General features: G+C 39.2%; 1 protein-coding gene across 3 annotated transcripts in view; it reads left to right on the plus strand.

The window, feature by feature from the left end:
* The window catches only part of syt14a (synaptotagmin XIVa), a 43,217-nt gene extending 22,765 nt beyond the window's left edge, over positions 1–20,452 (plus strand). The window contains exons 4-9 of one of the 3 annotated variants that reach the window (XM_027275287.1): positions 1,112–1,339; positions 10,477–10,748; positions 10,821–11,270; positions 12,115–12,304; positions 13,120–13,197; positions 15,859–20,452. In XM_027275287.1, the coding sequence (XP_027131088.1) occupies positions 1,112–1,339; positions 10,477–10,748; positions 10,821–11,270; positions 12,115–12,304; positions 13,120–13,197; positions 15,859–16,172 (1,532 nt within the window). In that variant the 3' untranslated portion in view covers positions 16,173–20,452. The remainder of the gene's footprint in view (positions 1–1,111; positions 1,340–10,476; positions 10,749–10,820; positions 11,271–12,114; positions 12,305–13,119; positions 13,198–15,858) is intronic. The other 2 variants (XM_027275288.1, XM_027275289.1) reach the window with 2 other exon arrangements.
* Positions 20,453–23,747: the final 3,295 nt, after the last annotated feature.

Genomic DNA, 23,747 nt, shown 5'->3' on the forward strand with positions numbered 1-23,747 from the left:
CACTATGGAGCAATAAACAGAAAACGGTATCATACATTTATAGAGCAAAATGATAAGTAAATGTCATTTTTCTTCAACAACGTTATGCCATGACTACCTCAGTTGTGATTATGTTGATATAATGCCATAAGTGTTCAAACCTTCTAGCACTTTCTAGCAATACAGAATACAGAACATTTATAAATACAACATCCATCCATCTATCCATTTATTTTCTGTAACTGCTTACACAGTGGAGCTGCAGTGGAGCTGGAGCCTATCCCAGCTGACTTTGGGCGAGAGGCGGGGTACACTCTCGACAAGCTGCCTGCTAATCACAGGGCACATAGAGACAAACAACCGTTCACATTCACACTCACACCTACTGGCACACCTTCCTTACTAATTAACCTATTAAGTGCATGTCTTTGGACTGTGGGAGGAGGCCGGAGTACCCGGAGAGAACCCATACAACATGCGAACAGGCCACAGTCGAGGTTTGAACCAGGAACCTTCTTGCTGAGTGGCGACAGTGCTGCCCATCAACACAACACAACAAAGGAACAGTAATTAAACAGAATAAAAATAGCTATATAGAAAAAGAGTACACAATAAACAAACATAATAATGATAATGGGCCTCTAAATGATTATTGCACATGGATTATTTTCTCAAATTCCCGCTGTTTAAACTACAGGGTGATGTGATGAATCATGTAAATGATCTATCGATATCTGTTTCACTCATTTGCACCAAATGTAACTACATTTTAATAACACTGTTGACATCATGTGTGTAATTAATAAGTATTAAAGCGAGATGCTTAATTCATAATATAATGGGAGGCAGCTGATTTTATCATTTTGTTTTTTGACCTCTTCAGAATACTTGCCATGTGTCGACTTTAGCTTTGGTGTCACGTTCATAGACAACGTCTGGTGAAAGACATTTCTGTCTCTCTGCTGTATCTGAAATCATTTTTTCCATTTTCTTTTTTCATAGCGATTCAACAGATTTCCTGTGTAATGCAGGACCAGGGCCAGCAGAGGCTGCAAGTCTGCCTGGCCTTTTTTTTTTTACAGTCTCAGTCTATCCTACAGTAACCAGGCCATCTTTCTTTACCCCCAAACAGACAAGGCCTACGCTGACGCCGACCTACAGGGTTCATCATCGGACAGCGAGGATGAACTGATGGGTCAGTATCAGGAAGCGGTCAGCCGCTCTCAAGGCCTCCGTGGAGGAGCTAAGGCAGCCTCTAACACCAAACACGTTGGAGGTTTCAGCTGGGAGAGTCGACAGAAGTACAGCCCTCTGACTGCTGATTATGACGGCTACAGCAGTGAAGCCTCGGCTGACGACGGTAGGTACAGTGCAGTGCAGTGTAGCAGTTTTACTGCGTTTTAAGGTCATTGTAATACATAATCAGTTTGATTTCTTTGTTTATTTGTTCAAGGGCATCCACAAAAGATGCCTCAACTGTACAATTAGATGCAGCACTGGTTTAATAGATTAATACAGATACATCCCTCTTATCACTGCAGCGAGCTCAGTGAGTCAAATGCACAGACTCTTCTCCACCTCCGAGCTAACAAACACAAATACACCACACACACACTGACACACACTGTCAGTTAATCCAGAGAGGTGATCAAAGCGAAGCTCCCGTTCAGCACACTCTCCGTGGGAGGGTTGTGAAACAGTCAACTGTCTGCATAATTTGGCTCTTTTTTTTTTTACTTCTTTTTTTTTTTTTGATGCATCTCTGTTTCCCATCTGCCAGACTCTCCATCACAAGGCGTTTACGTGGTGCATGGAAGGCAGGAAGGTTTTTTTTTCTTTTTTTCAAGACCGAGTCTCAGGAGAACATCGGCACTGACCTATTTGAATCAGTGTGTTATTCATCTTTCATGACACACACTATTAGAAGTGTGTGCTGTTATCATACACACTTCATCTGTACCCTGAACACGAATCAGTCATTTAGGGTGTGGAACATATTTGACATCATATGATATACTGCAGTTATTTGTTGTACTGGATTGATGTATTCAGGGTGGGAAGGTGCTGAAATGAATGAGAGGTTGAGAAGATAAATGTATTTTTTTTTTGTGAAGGTAAATAGGTCAACATTTGGGGAAATCCGATTCTTCACTTTCTCGCCAAGAGTTTGTTACAGTAAGACGATCAATATCACTCTGATGTCTGTATGCACAAAGGCGGTCCTGACCTCCCTGGAGCACTATGCAACGTTCTGCTAAGCGGCCCTCCTACCTGACCCCTGAGCCTTGTAAACCATTTGCCATTGCCACGCAGACACACCTGACACAATCCTCCCCCCTCTAAAACAGTTCTCTCACAATATTCTATATTTCATAAGATATGTGAATATTAACTCCACTGAGTCTGTGCTTATACTTCCCCCCTACTGACAAACTGAAGCATAGCACCTGTAAATTATAGATAACACTAGAAATATTGACTTATTGGCTCCCCCCCAGATTTCCTTACATTATACATATTTAAATATAAAATGCTGTTTTTACTCTAGCTTGGTTAAACACTTGATGGTTATTATTTACTTAGAAATGTGCACCCATATTGCCCAGCATGCCCTATTATTTAACATTTGAAATTGTCCATTGTTTTCCTTCTTGCATTCTTCCAGAGTTATTTCTAAATCTTGACTTGGAGGCGAGATAATCATCGTCTTGATTTAAAATTATGTAAATATATATCTATATATTCCTTCTCTATCCATATACTTTCTGCTGAAAAGTATGATGCGGTTATCTTTTTTTCAAGCTGCAGTTTATAAACACATTTTGCATTTATCAAATGTAATGAATCAGACACAGAGTCACAGAACAGACAGAGAAAGAGATGCACTGCTCAGATAACGTTAGCAAATCAGACTAGAGACAGACACTCTGCACATAGCTCATCAACTTCATTTTATTTACTGAGTGAGAAGTTTGCTGATTTCTGTTCCCATAACTCACTCTCATGCTGTTTTTAAAAAAAGTATTTTCATCCTCTGACTGAAAATGTAAACTTGGCAAGAGGCCCTTTGCCTACACAACATGTACACACAAAAAAACAAAGGAGCTCCAGCTATCAGTTATCTTAGCTTTGCATAAACACATGCCCTGACTGAAACCAAGCTACTAGTACCTCTAAAGTTCACTAATTAACACAGTTTTATCTCAATTGTTTATTCATATAAAATCCAAAGTAAGCAAGTGGAGTTTTCACAAGGAGACTATTCTTTGTCCAGGAGCAGTGCTTCGTCATATTTACCCATTTGTTTTTGTGGAGATAAAATGTTACTTAATAAGCTTTAAAGACGCTAGTTGGTGGAATTTTTCACCATCAGACAAAGCCAAGCTAGCTGTTAACGACCTGGTAGTTTGGTAGGGACAGACATAACGTCATAACTGCTCGCCAGATTTGTTTTTATAGATACACCTGATATACAATATGTAAAGAGGTGGCCAAATCCTGCAGATCAGATTCTTACATACAAAGATGCAAATCCTCAGACATGTTTCTGTCTCACAGCGTTTCTCAAAGACAAAAACACTCTAATCTTTGCCAGGGTCTTCAATGGGTGAATCATGTCTGAACCAGCTTTGTGTTATATAAGACAGTGAGATCTGAGACGTGTCTGGTGCAGTCTATTTAAAGCAATGTTTGAATGCGTAGCTGAGGGATAAATAGTGCATGACATGCTTCTGACTCCATTAGTAAAGAAGAAACGAGCTGCACAAGGCTGACGTTACACAAGCGCTGCAAAAGTGTGGGTGTCCTCACAACCATTAGAGCCTCGGTCTGGATTCAGACACTAGATGGTACTAGATGTGAAACAAGCAATGTTCAGTGATCAGATTTTCAGGTCATTTTGGCCACACAGAAATTCTTGAAGATGATTTGGAGCACTGACTGGACCGCAGCCTTATTTATTTACTGTCTCCACAGCCGCTGTGATTCTTCATTTTTAGATTTCAAGGATACCGATGATTCTCGACAGCCAGCTATCTGACAAGAGCAAGAGCAAACAATCTTTAACACATTACTGATAAGTTGTTGTACACTTACAGGCCAGAGCAAAATTTACATTATTATTATTCTCCATGTGTGTGTAGTTTATCTGAATAATAGTCCAGCATCTAAAGATTCAGTTTACTATCATACTGTATGGCATCTTCACATTTGAACATTTTGTTCAAAGAATTAAGCCATTATAATAACTAATTACATTAGTTATTATAATGGTTATTATAATATTAAATGATTCAATGATTAATCAATTAATCATTGAATCATTTCAGCTATACTTGCCTCCTCTCGTCATGCGTTGTCCACTATTTGAGACATATTTAATCAACAACTAATTTTCCTTTGACTAAATAATTTCAAAGAAATAAAAGAGATTTAAAGGAACAACAGGGAGGACTGTAAAATATACTTTGTGTTGCTCAGATTTTTGCTTTCCTTTTCTTGCGACCCTTCAAATGTATCCAGAGACCTGTTGTTGACCTCCTTGAATTTCACACTGAATTGTATCATAGGGTCATGTTTGCGGGAAATTTTATTTATTTATTTCTGCAGGAATTGTTTGAATGTTTCCAACAATGCACATTGACTTAATTTACAATGACTCTGCTGTCTCAGCTTGGTCAGAATGCATATTTACTGCTATCAACTCCTAGCTTTCTTTTGACTTTGACACAAAATACTACATGTAGTAAACCAAGAGATCAGTTGTGTTTAAACGGTAAGTTAAGGATCAGTTCTTTTGAGGAAATAAATGACTAGAGGGCATTCATTTTCCAATTAATTAAAAGACAAAGTTCACACTGGGTTCAAGACACTTTTGTTTTTCGGACAAAGTCATCGCTGGCTTGTTTTCTGGAGCAGTCAGATTATGATGTGAGTGTTCTGTGTGTGAGAGAGGGGCAGGGATTTGAGTCGTGTGTGCCTGCCAGCAATCATTTTAAATTTACTTGGTTTATTTATATGACAACTTTTTAGCTATGAAAGGTCTTGTGTTTGTTTTTGTGTGATTCAAATACCCTTAAAGGTTTTAAGGATTATATAGAAAATGGTTGGAAGCAGATTATTTCTTTCTGTTGAATAAAAAGAGGGCACTAAGAAAACATATAATAGAGAGGATTTAAGTTACGTTTGTGGTTTCTTTAAACTTTTGGACCATCAGATTATTGTAACCACTTGTAATTCACAACACTGATCCGGCGGAGGAAACGTAGCAAGAAGTCTGTCCATCCATGGATTCACTTTGTTTGAACGTACTAGATGTTCATTATTTTCCTCACCATGGTAAGGCTTTGATGGCTGTGGTTTTCTCAGCGAGACATCATGGATTAGCAGTGATCTCACACCATCCCTGATATCATACCACTGTTTCCTCAAAAAAAGAAATTTAGACATAGGGAGCTCTCATGTTATAGCAGAGAGAGAGCACACTTCATTTCATTAATTTCAAACAAGCTGTCGTAAAAGTTTGGAGGCGCCCGTGTTATTTTCTCTCCACTCCCGCTGCTGCATGTGTTTGTCTGCGAGTATGAAGAGCTTTATCCTCAGGACATATGTATTATACATGAGGAGGATTGTGCAGAAGCTGCAGAATCAGGCAGAGCTGGGTGCCCCAGTGGCACCGCGCAGCAGTCCCAAAATAGAAAGTAAGCAGCTAGAAATAATCGCTGGTTTGTCTGGGACAGCCTTCTTTCTCTTCTTTGAGGTTAGCGGGCTGTCATGACCGCTTGATAAGGACACTTTATTCAATGAATTATGTTAGTGTCAGTGAAAATATTCAATCATTCAAAGTGCTTACAATCATCGTGAAGAAAATGCAATCAGTCATTAAGAAAGTGCAGATATCACCTAAGATATTAGTAGCAGGCTACTCAAGCATCATGAAAAAGTATTAGAAGAGACATTTTGGGAAATTTAATTTGTATTTCTTGTGTCTGTATGCTGTAAATATGAAGCTATAGCAAGGAGTGTTAGCTTAACCTAGCATAATGATGGGGACCAAAGGGAAACAGCTAGCCTGGATAAGTAACTACCCATAAAATCACAATGTGATGTTTTGGCACTTCAGAGTTTAAATTAATTCACCAAGCACCTTGTTATGTAGTGAGTATAAGAGGTGTTGGCAGGTAGAAGTTTTGAATTTTTGGATAGAGCCAGGCTATCCTTCTTCCAGTCTTGGTGCTAAGCTAAGATAAGCTCCTGTCTGTAGCTTAATTTTTCATGAAAGTGGTATCAATCTTCTTTCTTCCAAGAAAGCTAAATATGGTATGTCCTCAAAAGTCAAACTTTTAGTGCCATTTTGGAGTCATAAGGTCAATACTTGCTAATTATGGGGTCATTTACAGGAGAGGAAGCGCACATATTCTGATTATGAGCAGCACATTACTGCTCCCGAAGAGCAATTGGTGACATTTCTTTCAAAAAGTAAATTTTCAAGTAACAAATTCAACACTGTGATTAGCCATACTACTGATGGCCATGGTGCACAAGCATCCCCATGAAACAAAAGCATTGCCTGAAACATTTAGTAATAATGATGTAAGAAAATATACACTACAGTGCAGCCAGATTTAGTACCACTAGGCAAGATTCATCTCATCATTCACTTTTTAATAAGCTTATAAGCTTGGTTTCTTTACAGTTAGATGGGAACAAACCCAATCTCATGTTTACAGCCAGGCTTTAACCTGGCTTAGAGACTGGATATGCCAACACCTCTAAAGCTCATGAAATAACATCTCATACCAATGTGTAAAAACAACACAGTGCTGTGACAAGACTTCAGGAAGTCATTGCTCCTGGCCAAGAAATAGGCACATAATCCCCCTGAAAGAGTCCCCCAGCTTTCAGTATTTTTTAAATCTGTACACAAAAAGAAATAGAAAACAAACAATGTGTGGTTTTGTAATGTGCTGTAGGCAAACAGCAGCCAGGAGCAGTGTAGTCATAGAGTGTGCCACGACATAGGCTGTACAAAGACCTGTAAAGTAAAACATGTGTTTATCAACTGTATTTAGCAACCCACACTATAGCCTGACACGCTGCACAGAGGTACTGGGGAAATGAATAACCTGTTGCTTGTGTTGTTGGTGTTATTTAGTGAGCTTTAAAGATGGATGGTACTGGATGGTTTTTGAGCTTTTGTGGCAGCCAGGCCTAAGCTAAGCTAATTACATCCTGACTAAAGAAGCAACATTGTGTATAAATTGGGATTTTTGCAATTTAGAGTCCCCAGTTTCACCACTGTTGTAAATATAAACAGCTGTACACGACATTTGTTAACATTACTTATGATCAAATTCAAACCAAAAAAAAAATCACAAAACTTTTCGCCAGTGACTAAAAGTCAGTCCTAAACATCCCCTTTAGTCTTTTTGTCTGAGCCTGCTTACATTGCCTGCTGGACCAGCTCCGGTTCTGGCATGACACTGGCTGCACTGGCCTGAAAACCATCTCTTTATAAAATATGATCCTTTTTTTTTTTGCTGGTGGTGTGTGGCTTCAACTGTTACGTACTTCTCACGAGTAAACGTATCCCAGGGCACCAAGTTACATAGAAGACAAAGAAGTGCAAGGACGTCATTGCTTTAACACAGATTGCTGTCAATCTTCTCATCTTACTCTCGGAAGGAAAGTGAACACACTTTGCAAGGATGATAGCTACATGGAGCTACATGAAGCTACATTGATGAAAACATTTTCAAACAAGTGTGCTTGTGTTCTCCACAAGTTTTGAGGCACCAACAAAAAGCTGTTCCTAGTTAAACCTTATAAAATTAATTTTGACAGCATATTCACAGTCATGTATATGTCAATAACAACAACATCATATATTGCATCTCTGCCCAGTTTCTCAGTAGTACTGTTTATTACTAAGTTTGAATTTTCCTCAGTTATTGCTTCGTTTAAATCATGGAGATGTAACTTAGACAGCAGTATAGTGCCCAAACTGATACTAAGCTTTTTCCTAAAGGGGTCGAAGCATTCACTGCTTGCATTATTGATAACTACTGATTGACTGAATTGTTGCCTTGAAATCTTGACTGTCTTGTGAAACTACACAACAGGGCGAGAAGTCAGATGTGTTTCCCTCTGTGTATGGTCATGAAAAGGACAGTAAAGTGCTGCTCCGCTCATTTGTCACCTAAAATATTTCTACCTAAGTTTCACAGTGAAGATTCACGAAGCACAAACTGTTTTCACACTTACAGAGAGGTACAAGAAGGCAAAACAAGGTGACTGCCAGTACAGAGGGGATGAAACTCTGTGAAAGAAGGGTGGGTTCGACGTTAGGAGGAATGGTAACCATCCCAATTAGCGGGCTGGAGAAAAGAGTAGTGCTTTTACACAGCAGCTTCCATCAAATCAACCGCCTCCAGCTCAGCAGGAAAAAAGCTGCTCAAAATGGATTTGCTCCTTTTATCAAGCCCTCCATGACACTTAGTTAAGACTCCTTTGCCTCTATCCTGCCACTGTTATGTGCCACTTTGAGGTGGTGTCTCACTGACATTATTAAGAGTGAAAGTTTCAAGAACTTGGGAGAGAAAGCTGGAATTACGTCATCATAGTGTTAGCTTTTTCTAAAAGTTAGACAGAGAAAGAAGAGGACTTTTTTTTTCCAAGTTCTTCTTCATCTTTTGTTTTCCTTCGTTCTTTCTTTCTTTCTCTCTTTCATTTCTTTTTTTTTTGTTTTTTTGCAAGAGACCGGGGTTTAATGCTGCGCCAGTGTCCCTATGGGAGTATTAGCATCGGCTGCTCAATTTTTGTGAATCCAAATTGGACAAGGGAGGCAGATTTGAGAATGCAGCTGACAACACTATTCAAGGTTCTTTATAAGTGCCACGGAGACTCTCAGTATAGCTTCATTCTTTGCCTTCCAGGCAACTGAATCATTTAGAAAGGTGAGAGGCATGAAATCTGTGGCAGATTAAGAAGTATTCAGTTCAGTCCTATAATGGTGCATACCTGATGTTTTATTTAGGGTGTGCATTCAAAAGGTTTCTCTCACACAGCACATTTTGCTCATTGGGACGGACAGAGTATGTAGCATTTCTCAGAATAAATATAATAATAAATATATAAAAAATAAGAAATTACATGAACGATGTGCTGTACATGCCAGAAAAGAAGAACCTGAATAATAATGCAGCACTGAGGTGCAGCTACAGATTAAACATTTACTCCTTTAGTAATGAATGTCAGTGAATTCAGCCTTTGCTATGTTACAATCTAAGGTTAATTCTGTAAACTCATTACAACAGGGGTACATAAAGTTATCTCAGGAGTTATGTTAAGAAGGCAATTCTTAAATATTTTGATAAATAAAACCAATACTTAGCACTTGTATGGCGGGAATTATGCTCTTCCCCACACCATAGATCTAAAGAAGAGGAGGCTATATACTATATACTTTAACCTGTCTGCAAAAATGCAATCAGAACTGCTGCTATAGTAAAATAGTGTACATTATTGAAATATAATTGACAGTGAAAATTAGTCCTATGACTTGTAAAGACGACCAGACACTGTGCTCTGTTGCATTGTATTGCAAAGATGCAAAGATGTTTCATCCTGTTCACAGTAAATCATTGGACACGTTTTTGTAGTAACATAACAGCTCCATAAAAAACAAGGTGATCCAGACCAATCAATGTTTAAAGGTTTATATTGATCAATGATACTTTGTATAATGTGAGCTGCTGTAACAGGTGAATCCCCCTGGTGTGGTATCAATAAAGTCTATCTTATCTTATCTTATCTTATCTTATCTTATCTTATCTTATCTTATCTTATCTTATCTTATCTTATCTCATGCTTATGCAGTACACATATATATATTTTTTCTCATTCTATTCTTATTCTAGTCTTGCCTAGCCTACAGTCACAGGCTGAGGTGTCTGCAGCCACGGCAGCAGCTCTTTAAGGCTGTGCACAGTGTGCTTTGAACTAAATGTTAATGCCAGTGTGACACTCTGATAAAACAGAATGGGAGAGCCGCACGCTCATAACTTGATGCATTTATTTCAGCTTATACAGATCAATGTTTTGGAAAATTGCCTTCTTAAGGATGAATAAGACTAAAGAAAAAGTCTAAAAGGAAGGCAGTTTGCTGAAATATCGATATTTATACACTGAAACAAAAGCATCAGAGTGATGAGTACCATTCTGTCAGTTTACAAGCCAACACTTCACTAGAACGTACCATTCTGTCAGTTTACAAGCCAACACTTCACTAGAACAACTGTTTCATATTTTTTATTATGGTAATCTGTCTAGTAATTGTTAAGCAAAAGTGCCTCCATTGAGGATAATAAAATAAAATAACTGAGCAAGAACCACAGATGACTTTCTCCATGTGGTTCAAATAAAAATCATACATCATATGATACAAAATATCTATATTATTGTGATCCTTTGTCTCTCTCCTGATTTCCTATAAACCAGCCAACTGCATCCAGAGGATGAGACGAACACCGCCACTGGATGAGCTTCAGCCACCTCCTTATCAGGATGAGAATGGCTCCCCAATTATGTCCTGTACTCTGTCGGATCTGGGCGATGCCAAGTGTGATCTTTCCTATACCAGTGGCAGTCCCCACCTGTCTTTTGGCAAATGCCCCAGTGAGGGCAGCGACGGCCCCGAGACTGAGAGTTACCTTAACAAGGGCTATGAGGAGGATGTACCCAGTGACAGTACAGCTGTCCTCAGCCCAGAGGTAAATACCAGTGACAAAGATGTGAGTGGAAATGCATATTGAGGTTTTTGAACTTCTCATTTGTTTCTTTAGGACATGTCAGCCCGTGGGTCAGCAGCTCAGCTCCTTAAAGGTTATGAACCAGATCCAATTGCAAAATATGGCACTCTGGACGTGGTGTTTGACTTTGATTCAGAGGACCAGCAGCTGGCGGTCACCATTATGGCAGTAACAGACCTTCCTGCCCTAAAACGCACCGGCAACTTCTCCTGGCAGGTCCACCTGGTGTTGCTGCCCATCAAGAAGCAGAGGGCGAAGACGGGAATCCAGAGAGGCCCATGTCCAATCTTCACGGAGACCTTTCACTTTAGCCATGTGGAGTCAGAGATGATCAGCAATTATGCCATCCGCTTCCGACTTTATAGTATGCGGCGAATGAAGAAGGAGAAGGTGCTCGGGGAAAAGGTGTTCTACCTCACCAAGCTCAACCTTCAGGGCAAAATGTCTGTGCCGGTCATATTAGACCCATGCTGTGCTCTCCCGGTAAGTAGGATCAAAGCAGGTGTTGGCTTTCCAGCACTCTCCTAACAACTCACTAATTGCTGCTCTACGCTGATTGATCTTTCGTGTGATTGGGTGACATTTTCAGAAATGAGGTTATGTTTTTCAAGCTTGGGAGAATATTAGGATGTTGTTTTATAGACCAGCTACTTCTGTTTGCCTTGTCGGTTTAATGTGTCTGAGTGTAGTGTGACACAGCCTCCATTCCACATCAGGAAATAAAACAACAATCAATTCACTTGTAGTGATTTGTTTTCCTTTTGAAATGTTAAATACAGATTATAAAGAAGAAAAGCAGCCTAAAAAGGAGCTGAGCAGTTATGGCGTACCTCAAACACCAAGGGTTCATTGGCATGTTCTCTAAGAAATATGTCATTTGTTAGATTATTTGACTTTTATTGTTTATGACAACAGTATTTCTTGCAGTGCTTTGGCAAAAGAGTGCCACATGGTGTTGAAAGCCAAAAAACAAGAGCAAAAGTGTGAGGAATGGATAAGATGGATAAGCTGCAGTTATAAGCATGTCCAACAAACTAACTTATTACCTGCAGTTGTATCTGTGCATTACTTACAAAGCCAAACAGAACATTAGCTCAATGACCTTAAATAATAACTAGAACACCCACTGTAGTATTTCTCTACTGTGCAGAAACCAGTCATATATCATAGTCTGTTCAAACAGTGTCTTAAACATTAAAATGCATTTGTACACTGAGTTTTGAGTAATGACAGTGTTAGAAACTAAAGTGGTGACAGATCTTCTTGTCAGGAGGACGTTGAATGTCATTTTTGTTGTACCAGTGAAGATTTTTATGAACATTTTCAGGGTGGTGAATCCCAGGCCAGCCTCTCAGATATGACATGCAGTGAAAGCGCCTCATCATTCCAGTCAGTCAGTCAGACGTCCACACCAGAGATCCTCGTGGGCCTGGTGTACAACGCCACAACAGGACGTCTCTCTGTGGAGATCATCAAAGGCATCCATTTCAAAAACCTGGCTGCCAACAAGCCACCCAGTAAGTACTCTTGAACGTTTTTCAGTCATTTCAGTCATTTTCCCAAAGAGCAGTGAAGAGTGTAAAAATGATTGTTTGACCTGTGTGAGGTGACAAGACAAGGTGAGCCTGTGCATAGAGATTTATGTTGATTTGCATCATGTGATAATAACAACGCCACTCTAATCTGCTTCTACAGCAAATCTCATAATCAATGATATTGTTTCTCTACGCCAAACTGCATCCAAAATTTGTAGATTAACAACTCCAGCTCATTTTTGTGTCCCTCTGTATCGTATGTTGTTAGTATAGGATTAATTTATTCCCTTAAATTAGTATTAAATAATAATAATTAGTATTAAATATAAGTATCATTTGGAGACTTATAGACACTTAGGAGCTTTAATCATTCTTTGAAACTTATCTGGTCAAAACTGACGTGAAAGACATTTATTAAATATATGAAATAAATTAAAGTGAATAAAGTTATTTGCTTTAATTTATCCAATTATGACTTAGCCAGAGAGAAACAATGCACAGCTTGTAACCTCTCCAAAAAAGAGATAGTTCAAACTATCTCCGCTGCACTCCCTGCTTCTCAGCTTCCCTCTGGTTTGATCCCTGGTTTCCCTCATTTCCCGGTCAGCCTCCTCAGTCAGTTTCCAGGGATCCGAGCAGCAAGTTCAAACAAAAAGTGCCTCTTGTTGAACTTTGTGCAATCTTGTTGGCCTTCTGACCCTGTTTCTCTTTCCTCGCATCTTCTGTTATGTCTGCACCTGAAACTTTGTATCACCCTACTACCTTTTTGACATCTTGGTCCGTTGTTTTTCTTACTGCTGTCCAACCCTTGTTGTCAGATGGACTGTTCTGTTGTCTAAAACACTTGATAGGTGGACAGGTTTATATTATCAGAGGTGAGTCTCTGCTCCTGCTGCAAAGTGAGGTGTTATCGCTGTTGAAAAACCTTTTCATATTATCTTCATGGATGTACTCAGCCAAACACAAAAAAAATTCAATTTCCCATTTTGGCTCATTTATTACCCAGACCGTAAAGTAAATCTCTGTAGTATGTGATTTCATGATAAATAGTTGTCAAAAGGATTTATGGAGGAAAACATGTGACAACATGGGAAGATCAATACACTTTCATATTTGTAAGATAAATGTGAAGCTACATCTATCAGCTGGCAAGCTTAGTTTAGCATTAAAACTGTCACCGCACTAGAGATAGTGCAGCACACCCTTGTACAGATTAAACAAATAAGAGATATGAGAGAAAATAAACGATAAGATGTTAATTACTGAGTACTTTGGTGAGCAGTTATTGTTAGGTACAGAACTAGGCTAGATGTTTCCATTTAGCAGACAGATATGAGAGTTTTCTTCTCTTCTTATGACAAAAAGCGAATACACAGTAAAATCTGGTGCAAAAGCACAATCACTTAAAAAAGGGGTGACTGGCACAATAGCACTAATACTTCAGACTTGCATTTTGCATTGTTACTCCTTCACACATTACAATTCGGACATTAATCCATGAAGATAGCTGCTTGTTGTAAACCTTCATTTTCGAGTGTGTGTGTCTTGTTATGCATGGTGCCATGCAACCACTCTCCACTACCTGTGTCTTGTGTTTGTGCCCGTGTGATGCCCGCAAGTCTTTAATGTTCTCACTCTGAACTAACACTTCATGCTAATTCAATCCGGTTTGCTTGGTGGCTGATGGCCAGCTCAAAGGAAATGCTGTGCATCATTGACTGCTGGCTTTATTCAAACGGTACACATTGGCATGCTTTGGGTGTAATTTTACATTTTTCGGTTTACGGCACATGAAACAAAAACAGGACCTCTGTGATAGAGAGAAGCATAAATATTCATCTAGAAGAAATACTCTACTGTCCTCCCATTAATTGCTGTGTTCCTTGTATTCATGAATGCCTGTAACTAATGACTAGCTGACAGATTTTGATATTGTTTGTGCTTTCCTGAATAGCATATCCACATACAGTACAGTCTTCAAATTACATTTAGAAAATAGTCACATCTGGTAACACTGAAAAAAAATCTTTGTGCAAAATGCTTATGAAGGCCTTGATTGACTTTGTGCGTCTTACAAAGTGGAAAGAGCGGCGTGAAAGATGCAGAGCAATTTCAAAGCTCCTTTTCTATCACTTCAAAACAGTACCAAGCCGACAAGTCAAGTTAATCATCAGCCGCAGCCCCTCTCATTCAGTAACAATACCAAAGAGCCATGCATCACCACTACTGACCACTTAAGACATCCACAGCTCTACGGAGCCCATTCAGCAGCCGTCAAAAAAGAAATCAAGGCTATTTTTTTCACTGTGCTTTTATGTCAAAGAGAGCAACTGAATGTGTGATTTGAGGCGGTGAGCTAGGCGTTGGAAGGCAGCTGGCACTCGACAGCATGAAAGCCTCGGCAATTCATTCCTTATACTCCCTCTTAGACAGGAACATAATACACAGCATTATTATGGAGTATGGTTGTAGACGAGGGGCGAAACACTCTCAAAGACCCATTGTGATTGCCAGTCTTGCCTCGTTTACTTTCAGCTGGATTTGTGGCTTCATGAGTTTTGCATGGAAATGAGGAGTGAATAAGAAAACTGTGAATGCTGAATCACGTGATAATAGCAGTGTTTCTCTCCCCCTTTCCTCTTTTCCACTTTTTGTCTTTAGGGTTAAATAATTGAGATTTATTGGAAATGATTTTTTTTTTTTTTAGAATATGCATTGACTCACAATAAAATAGACGGGAATCAGCTGGGGGAAACAGACCAAAATTAGAAGTAACATAACTTAAACTGATTCTGTTTGGCAGATCTAGAGCTAGAGTTCATTTTTCGTGCCACATTTGATTAATACCATTATCATAACGTAATAAAATAGTGCGCCAGTCACTTAGTATATGTTTTTGAACATTCTCATTTGTTTGCAGCAGACGTGCATCTTGTCCTAAATATGTGACTCATGTTTTTGGACACTGCTCTAGGCTCTAAAAGTCTGTGCACGCATCATGTCATGACACTGACATTATGTCAAAGTCAGAGAAATTATAGTAGCTCCCGGAGGCCTTTCTTGATGAGGAACATTAATTTTAGCATCTGTTTTAGAGTGCAGGCAGACATGTTACTAACTTTTTCTAGTCCAATTTTATCTTCAACATTATCCCCTACTTCAGGTTAGACGTGCAGTAGTTGCATAGCAACAAGACTGAAGTAACGCTCCTTGCACCCTTTGAGTTCTCGCTCTGTTATCAGGAACACTCACAGCTGCGCTTTGTGTTTGATCGGGAGAAAAAAACGCATCCGATGTGGTCATGATCTTATATACAACTGCAGTGACATTATTACAGGAACAAATGCTTTGTGAGGAAAATGGGTCATGCAGAGGAAACAGCTGCAGCAGGTAGTGATGCTTTCATTCAAAGAGAACACACTATGGAAACATAAGGATTTTGCACAAATGATCAAGTTAGCTCTAAATGTTTTGGCATTGTAAACCACACGTAAAACGATTTTACATAATTTCCCCTCCACCTGTTTCTTGCTCAGATACATATGTTAAGCTGACCTTACTGAACTCCATGGGCCACGAGATGTCCAAGTGTAAGACATCCATCTGTCGAGGTCAGCCAAACCCGACCTACAAAGAGACGTTCGTCTTCCAGGTAGCTCTTTTCCAGCTGTCGGACGTCACGCTCATCCTCTCCGTCTACAACAAGCGCAGCATGAAGCGCAAAGAGATGATTGGCTGGATTTCGCTCGGCCTCAACAGCTCCGGAGAGGAGGAGCTCACCCACTGGACACAGATGAAAGAGTCTAAAGGACAGCAGGTTTGCCGCTGGCACAGTTTGTTGGAGTCCTAACAGCAAGACAACATTAAGTGAAAGAAAGGGCGAGAGGATAACTGCGCAGAGTAGTTGTCCTCCCGGATTGGCGAGAGATGGATAAGTTCAGCTGACAGATGTTCAAGGAACCAGGGTCAGTGTCGATGGAGAAAAAGAAACAAACGTGTCTGCACTCAGAGTCGTTCAGCTGGGCATAGCATAAGCAGTTTCATGGCACTGTTTGTAAAATCTCTCACAGCCATTGATCAGTCATATGGCGAGTACTATGATGTGCTTTCTTTCATGGATTGCCTTGTAATGACCTTTAAGTTTCTGTAGATGGCACTTACTGTTTTTGACCGTTCAACCGGTTGAGCTGGAACCTGTTCCAAAAAACAGGTTCAGGATAACAATGAGCGCTAAATTATCCTCAACTCAAGCTCAAACAACTGACATCAGGATTGTTGACTGACTGTTGATCTTATCAGAAAGTGTGCAAGGCCCCAGAAACAAGCCCACCCTCTCATCCTCTTGTTTAGTTTTTCTGAAGGCAACTACAAGGGACTGTATTTCCCATGAGCACCACTTCATATCGTAAAGATCTTGACCTGGCTACCATGTCCGTGCATTTGAATGCTAGTGAAAGAAAGTTAGTTAATGACATAACAATTAGGTAAAGTTTCTGTTTGTGACCATGTAACATTAATTACTGTTACATGATTATGGTGAAACAAACTATTTTAGCACCATTCATACGCACACAGAAAGTTATCAACAATCCAGAGTAATGTTATGTCAGATAGCACAGTCGCAAGGCCACCATAAAATGTTACATTTACAGATGTATTGACCTAAACCTCAACAGACTGTAAAATAGACATCTTACATGTCTGTCTAGGAGGAAGAGGCCCAATTTCAAGTTCCAGTTTTTGGCTTGTTTTTTTTTAATCCAAGCTCCCATTGTCAATTTTAGCATTTTTATTTTTCGCCCCAGTATCAGCAATAAGCATAAAATACAACATCAAAAATACAATTCTATAAAGAGAAAATCTCCATCTGCTTCTCCTTCATTGACTAACGTACATAGGCTCTTCTGGTCGGCAATAAATCTTTTCATCTTATTTTGCGTGGAGTCAGACCCAGAGGCACTGAATAGCCTATCTTCCTACTGATGGTCTTGTTTGTTTATGTAGGTCATATAGAGGCATCGGTATTAAATGGAAACTGTTTCATAACCATTTAACCTGTTTTAAAGGTTGACCAGGAAAATTATTTTCACACAGAAGGCAGAACAGAGCATGCACGGCCACGATTCACACCTTTGGTCATGGACTTATTCCGTCAATTGGTTTCTTCCTATGAGCATTGTGGGTCTCACATGAAGACAAACGTTTCCACTGAAGTTGGAAAGGCTTTAGATGTTTCACATGAGAGATTTCTATATTTCTCACCGGTTTGAAGTGGGTGGGCCTCGGTTCAAAAAAGGTGATGTCATGTATCACAGCGAGAGAGTCAGTCATAGCGACATTTGGATCAAAATCGGATGATGGTCTTGGCATTGTTTGTCTAAGTTACTTCAAACAAACCACACCCACACAGTCCTGATGAAGCAGATTAGCTGAGTTTTTGAGTGCTTAATAATAATAATATGAACAAGTAGTCATTTATTTATGAGTGTTTAATGTTATAGAGAAATACTTTGAACTTTGAACCTGATGTCAGTTGTTTAGGCCAGAGGTGTCGCTACATGTTAGCTATCCTGTTCCTCATCTATTAGTCACAATCACAGACATAAAATGTGCCACTTCTTCTATCCAGGGAAGACATTAAGTGAAACAAGCTTCATGAATTGAACACAAATACAATTTAGATTAAATCACCATGCTCTAAATGTTTGCAAATCATTACTTAATTAGCTTTAATCACCAAATCTTAATGTGTTGGCTGCAAATTCATTGCAATTCTCAGTTGCACTCTCTGGGGGTGGAGGCATGTTGAAAGATATTTTGAAGGTTGAGGGTAGTGGTGGATATGTTTTCACAGAATGTATGAAGAATTCATTTGGAGATATGAGCTGAATTACTACACATTACACACGAATCTCTCTCAGTCGAAACGACCTGAGGCAGAACATCTCACCATTGTCTGTACCTCAACTCGAGTAAACCAAACAACGATTAAGTAATCGTAGACTCTCTTGTCAGGTAAATAAATTGTATGAGATATATTCTGCTTCACATCATCGACAGTGGAAATGTCACAGTTGACGTATGGATCTGAGAAGAATTTCACATTGTTAGATATTTTTGGAAACGCTTACAGACCGAGATATGATACAGAAAAGTTTGTGTGCTCTTGAGCTTACATCCACGATACAAAAGTCACACAGAATATCAAAGGCAGAGAAATTTAAGACACTTTTGTATGAGCATCTCTTGAATAAAAATAACCTAGAAACACATCACAGCAGTAAAGCTAACAGGTGAGAAGAAAAATGTACCTGTTACTCTCTTAAACCTGCTCTGGTGCTAATATGTGCTGTGGCTGCACTCACAGAATCCCTTGCCTTATGCTTAAGTCGCTACATACATTTCTTTAAGTGGACCTGCTACAAAAACAGACACAGACACACCTTCAGAGCACACACAGACCTGCATCCATAATTACAGAAAGCACACACAGCACTGCGCCGCTCAGCCTCACTGAAGGGAATTTCTAAGAAATGTTTTCAGAGGAGCCACGCTGACAAACCTGCAGAGCGTCTAAAGGCGGACGGGTTGTATTTTTAGCTGTGGCTACTTTCTCACTTCATTTCATTTACAGACAACAGAAAATACATATACTCTTTACTGTGCCTGTGGTTGTGGTGAAAGCTAGCTTTGTGCAGTGTTTACCAAGTGGATGTGTGTGTTGACTGGAAAGGTACAGTAAAGGGGGCGTGGGGGGGCTTTGATATAGGTAGTTGTTGCATTTTCTCGTTGGGTGTCAATTTCTGACTTTAATTACTGGTATTTAGAACAAAGTAACCCACTTCTTGATTGTCTGCCATATACTTTCTATAAATGTTTTCTTATCTATTTTTGTATCAATAATGGGGAAGAAATTGTGTCAAGGCAGTTAAATAGTGAATGTTAACCCACCTTATAACCCTGAGCAATACTATTCTGGATTGCTGTTGTTTATTCTGTTATTGCATTTTATGTTTTAGAAGTGAAACTAACACGTTTATGTCTTATAGTTCTGGTCCTCTTTACATTTCCCTTTCTAAAACTAGAAAGGGATGTGACGGAGGCCTGCAGAGCTCATCTCAAAAGAAAGACTTTTCAGCTTTGATGCTTTTTAACAGTGTTAGAAGCACAGCCTTTACAGCACAACAGTGAAACATTTGTGTAAAAGATAGCTTGGCATGAGCTTACTTGTACATACGAGAGACATCAGATTATTTGAAGCCAATATTGCCTGCTAAAAGTAAAAATCCATTCCTACATTCTTTTTTTATCAACCTGGATCATTTGATTTGACTTATTAAATGTGTTCTTGTGCTCACAGTTCATTAACCTGCAGAAAAAGGAGTGATCTTGTTAAATCAACAGAAGGTGTGCAGGAATTTAACTAGATTTTACCCAACGTGTGATCTCTTATCAGTGGGTGGGTGAGCATGATGGTGGCAGCCATGCTCGACAATTAAGACTATATCATCAGTGAAGAAGTTGTTTTTTATGCATCTTGGATTTCTATCTGGATGACAGGGAAAACATAGAGCAAGAGAGAACTGTGAAATAAAAATATGCACACTTTAGCAGTGTGATTAAACCTTTAAAACGTCTAGATCTTACTACCAAACTATGGAAGCTAAAAAAGGCAGATAGGATTTTAATCTTGCAAGCAACTGAATATTAAGATGTGAAATTTAATCACTATTCAATGTGAACACCACAGAATCTATAGAAACATTTTCATTTGATGAGATCTTTGGTTTAATCCCCCCTCCTTAAATTTCTTTAGGAAATCATTTCAAGTTGTGCAACTGTACAATTTTTTAGGAACCACAAATTCATGTAGAAAATTGTGTCCAGGTACGGGATAATGTACAGTGAACTGCTCATTATCGTGAAATAAAACCCAGCAGGGCAATGCAGGATCCCAGCATAAAGTGGGGTCTTATTCCATTTCACAGAAATGATTTTATTGATTCAAATATGTTTTAGAGTCTATGATCAAATGCATCCGTAGCAACGGGCTGCTATTCTTGAGATGACACGTGCCATAATTGACCAATCAGAACTGAGTATTCAACAAAGCTGTGTAATAATTTATATATATATATATATATATCACACTAGAGGTTGTGATGTTGTACTGAATACGATGCGTGGTGCTGGTTGTTATTCAGACATAAGCAAGAGGCTGCAAGTTAATCACCGCGTTGATGTTAACATTTTTATGATTTGCGGTCGGTGTCAGCTTAGTTTTTGCTCTTCTCTCAGAGGTTTGCGCTGAAGTATCCAGGTTTCCCTCCTTACTTTCGTCCTCTTCTGAAAAACATTCATAGTTTAATGTTATATGTGGAAAAAATGTTCATAGATGCAAAGTTTGTTACAATTTAAGATGGATAAAGAATGTTAATGAAACAAATGAAAACACCTGTGAATCAGAGTGATACGTGTAGTTAAATGTGCATGTACCGTCATACTCTATATCAGCACTCATGGAACGACTCTCATTCAATCAAATTACTTGCTGTTGTATATTATAAAACAAAACTACGTTCAGGCTGCTCCAATTCAGCAGATCATCTTCAGACGGATCATTTTCATCATTGTCATAGATTCTGACAGCAGAATGAAAACTTTTACACCTGGGCTCGATCAAACCTCTGTCGTATCAGGTTATGTCTTATCAGAGGTGTGATCCAAGAAAGAGATGATGAAATGAGCAACTGAAAACCTGGACACATTTGATTTATAGTTTCTATTTGAATTTGTGAACCTGAAATTTTGAAATTCAAACCACATACGTTAAATGAAGATATTTGTTTCATCTTTTTAATTCAGTTTATTATGGCCTTTCTTTTCTTCCATACTAAACACAAAGACCAGGAAGAACAACCTTCTAGCTCTTCGTCTTGCTAATCTTTCACAAGACGTGTTTCACTAATAATGTTTTTTAAAAACAATATGTTGATGCTTTGCAGTATTGTTTATTTATTTTGCTTTCAGTTTCTTGGCACATTTTAGAAAAAAAAATCTTCTGGTTTTAACTGGTGATTTTATTTTTCTCTTAGTTTGGAAACTACCTATGCCACAGACGGCATTGGTGCCTTACTGTTTTTCACTCAGCAACCTTGTGTCACAGTGTCTTAACGTACTTGTAAATGTACTTTTACTTCTGTAGTTCAGGTTGAGTTTGATTTGTAAAAATGTCTTACAGATTGATTTATGATAGAGAGAATTTCTATGTGATGATATTATTGTTTAAAAAAGAGAAAAAAAGATCCTCGTGTTGGAGCCGTTTTTTCTACCGCATCTCCTCATGTCTTTGTGTGTGTGTGTGTTAACATACTGACCTTTACACTGGAGCAGCTACACTCCAGATATGAACAAACTAATGCGTATCGTGTTGATCCATTTCACACTTTTGGCATGTTGCAGCTCAGCACCAGCATTGCCATAGAACGACCAACAGGGGGCGCAAACAAACCTTATTTGTCAGTGTTTAACATCAGCAATTTGAGTTATTTTCTTTAAAAATTAAAACTGGGAGAATTCATATGAGTCCTACAAAGTTTGTGTTGGAAAGCACATCGCCTGCAGCTCTCATGGGGAGTGTTAACCTGTACAGCTGAGGCTCATTTGCCCTGTAGCTACTGAACTGTTGAAAGTGAAGAAATATTCAAGGCCAACAAATGGTTTTGTAGAAAATAATGGCAGGGACAGACATTTTTTACACATTACACACTTCACCTTGTTTGTCTTCTTTTTAAGAAAGGGGAGATAAATCTCAAGGCATGTTAGGAAGCACGTATGAGCACTGTTTCCTCTTAGCTGATCATTTTGTCACACAGACACATAATAACTTCCAAGCCGTTGGTTTTTGTTCCACTCTGCAGGCTTTGTTGTGTTGTAGGTCTGACTGAATTGATGTCCCTGCTTTGTGTGATCTCGGCACATACCTTAATCATTTCTTTGGTCGTTTTAAGCTACTGGAAGGGGGGGGAAAGGGTAAAGAGAGAGAAAACAAGATCAGAGATATAAGGTTTTTTATTTTTTAAATTAACTGTGTTCTCCAGCACATTCCACAGCTGAACACAGAACAAAGCGCTCAGGGGGAGAAATGCTGGAAAATAAGATTCAGTGGCTGCTGTGCTGAATCAAAGGGGAAATGCATGACAGATGAGAGAGGCTTGCTCCCTCCCCTCTCTTTGTCGGTCACATCCCTGCAGAGGAGATCTCCAACACACAACCAGTCTAAAAAAGTGTTAGATTGCATTCAGGTGCTGTAGGAAATTTCACAATTATGTATTCTGTGCACAGGACCAAACAAAGCAGCATTCATGTGACATTTCGGGGACAAACACAGAGGTAAAGCAGGTAAAACCGGTGATTTGGGGCGTTGTTGATGGCTTGATGGCAGTAATTGGGTGTACAAATATGACAACTTATACAAAACAATTAACTGATTAGCCCTTGACATTAAAATAACTCATTCATTTAATCCAATCACAATTGACTGACAGAAAATTAAGCAGAATCTATTTAAAAACTAGTTAATCGTCAACATTGATTACACAAAAATACCAAATATTTGATGCTCCCAGGTTCTCAAATGAGAAAAATGGACTGCATACCAAATTTATTTTGGTTTTGAATTGATGGCCGGACAAAACTAGACATTCTTGTCTTTTCACAGATCACACTGTTAATTATTTAATCGATTAGATTTTTTTTCCATAACTGTTTATCCTCATCAGGGTCACATGGAGGCTGGGGCCAAACCCAGCTGGCATAGGGCGAGAGGTGGAGCACACCCCGGCCAAGTCACCAGTTCCTCACAGGGCTGACACTTAGAGACAAACAACCATTCACACTCACATTCACACCTACGGCCAATTTTGAGTCACCAATTAATCTGTCGTGTAAGTGGACTGTGGGAGGAAGCTCCAAACTCCACACAGGAAAGGCCAGGAAAAAGCCCTGTGAGGCAATATTCAGCATGTTAATCGATAATTTAAAAATAATACCAGATGCTGCCTTAATTTTTCGATCAGTTGGTTTGATTTCTTTCTGCATGTATTGCTTTATTGGATAGTGACAGCTGGAAAGGTGGACAGGAAATTCTGGGGTAAGGGACGGGGGATGACATGCAGCAAGGGTCCCCCAGGCTGGCATCAAAATCCTTGTGGCTGCAGTAAGGACTTCAACCTTGGTACACAATGACAATAAAGATTGGACAGAGCCTGAGTGCATTTCTGAAGCGCTGAATCTGCAAAAATGCACTGCTGGCCACTGCCATGTTGGATATACTGCTTCTTCTCCTGGCTAATTTAAATATCTGCAAAGATGTGGATCATTGGCAGGCCTAATGATGCCTGGGTGCTCTAATAAGTCATCTGCA

Source organism: Larimichthys crocea, chromosome XXIV (assembly GCF_000972845.2).
Source record: "Larimichthys crocea isolate SSNF chromosome XXIV, L_crocea_2.0, whole genome shotgun sequence".
Taxonomy (NCBI): Eukaryota; Metazoa; Chordata; class Actinopteri; family Sciaenidae; genus Larimichthys; species Larimichthys crocea.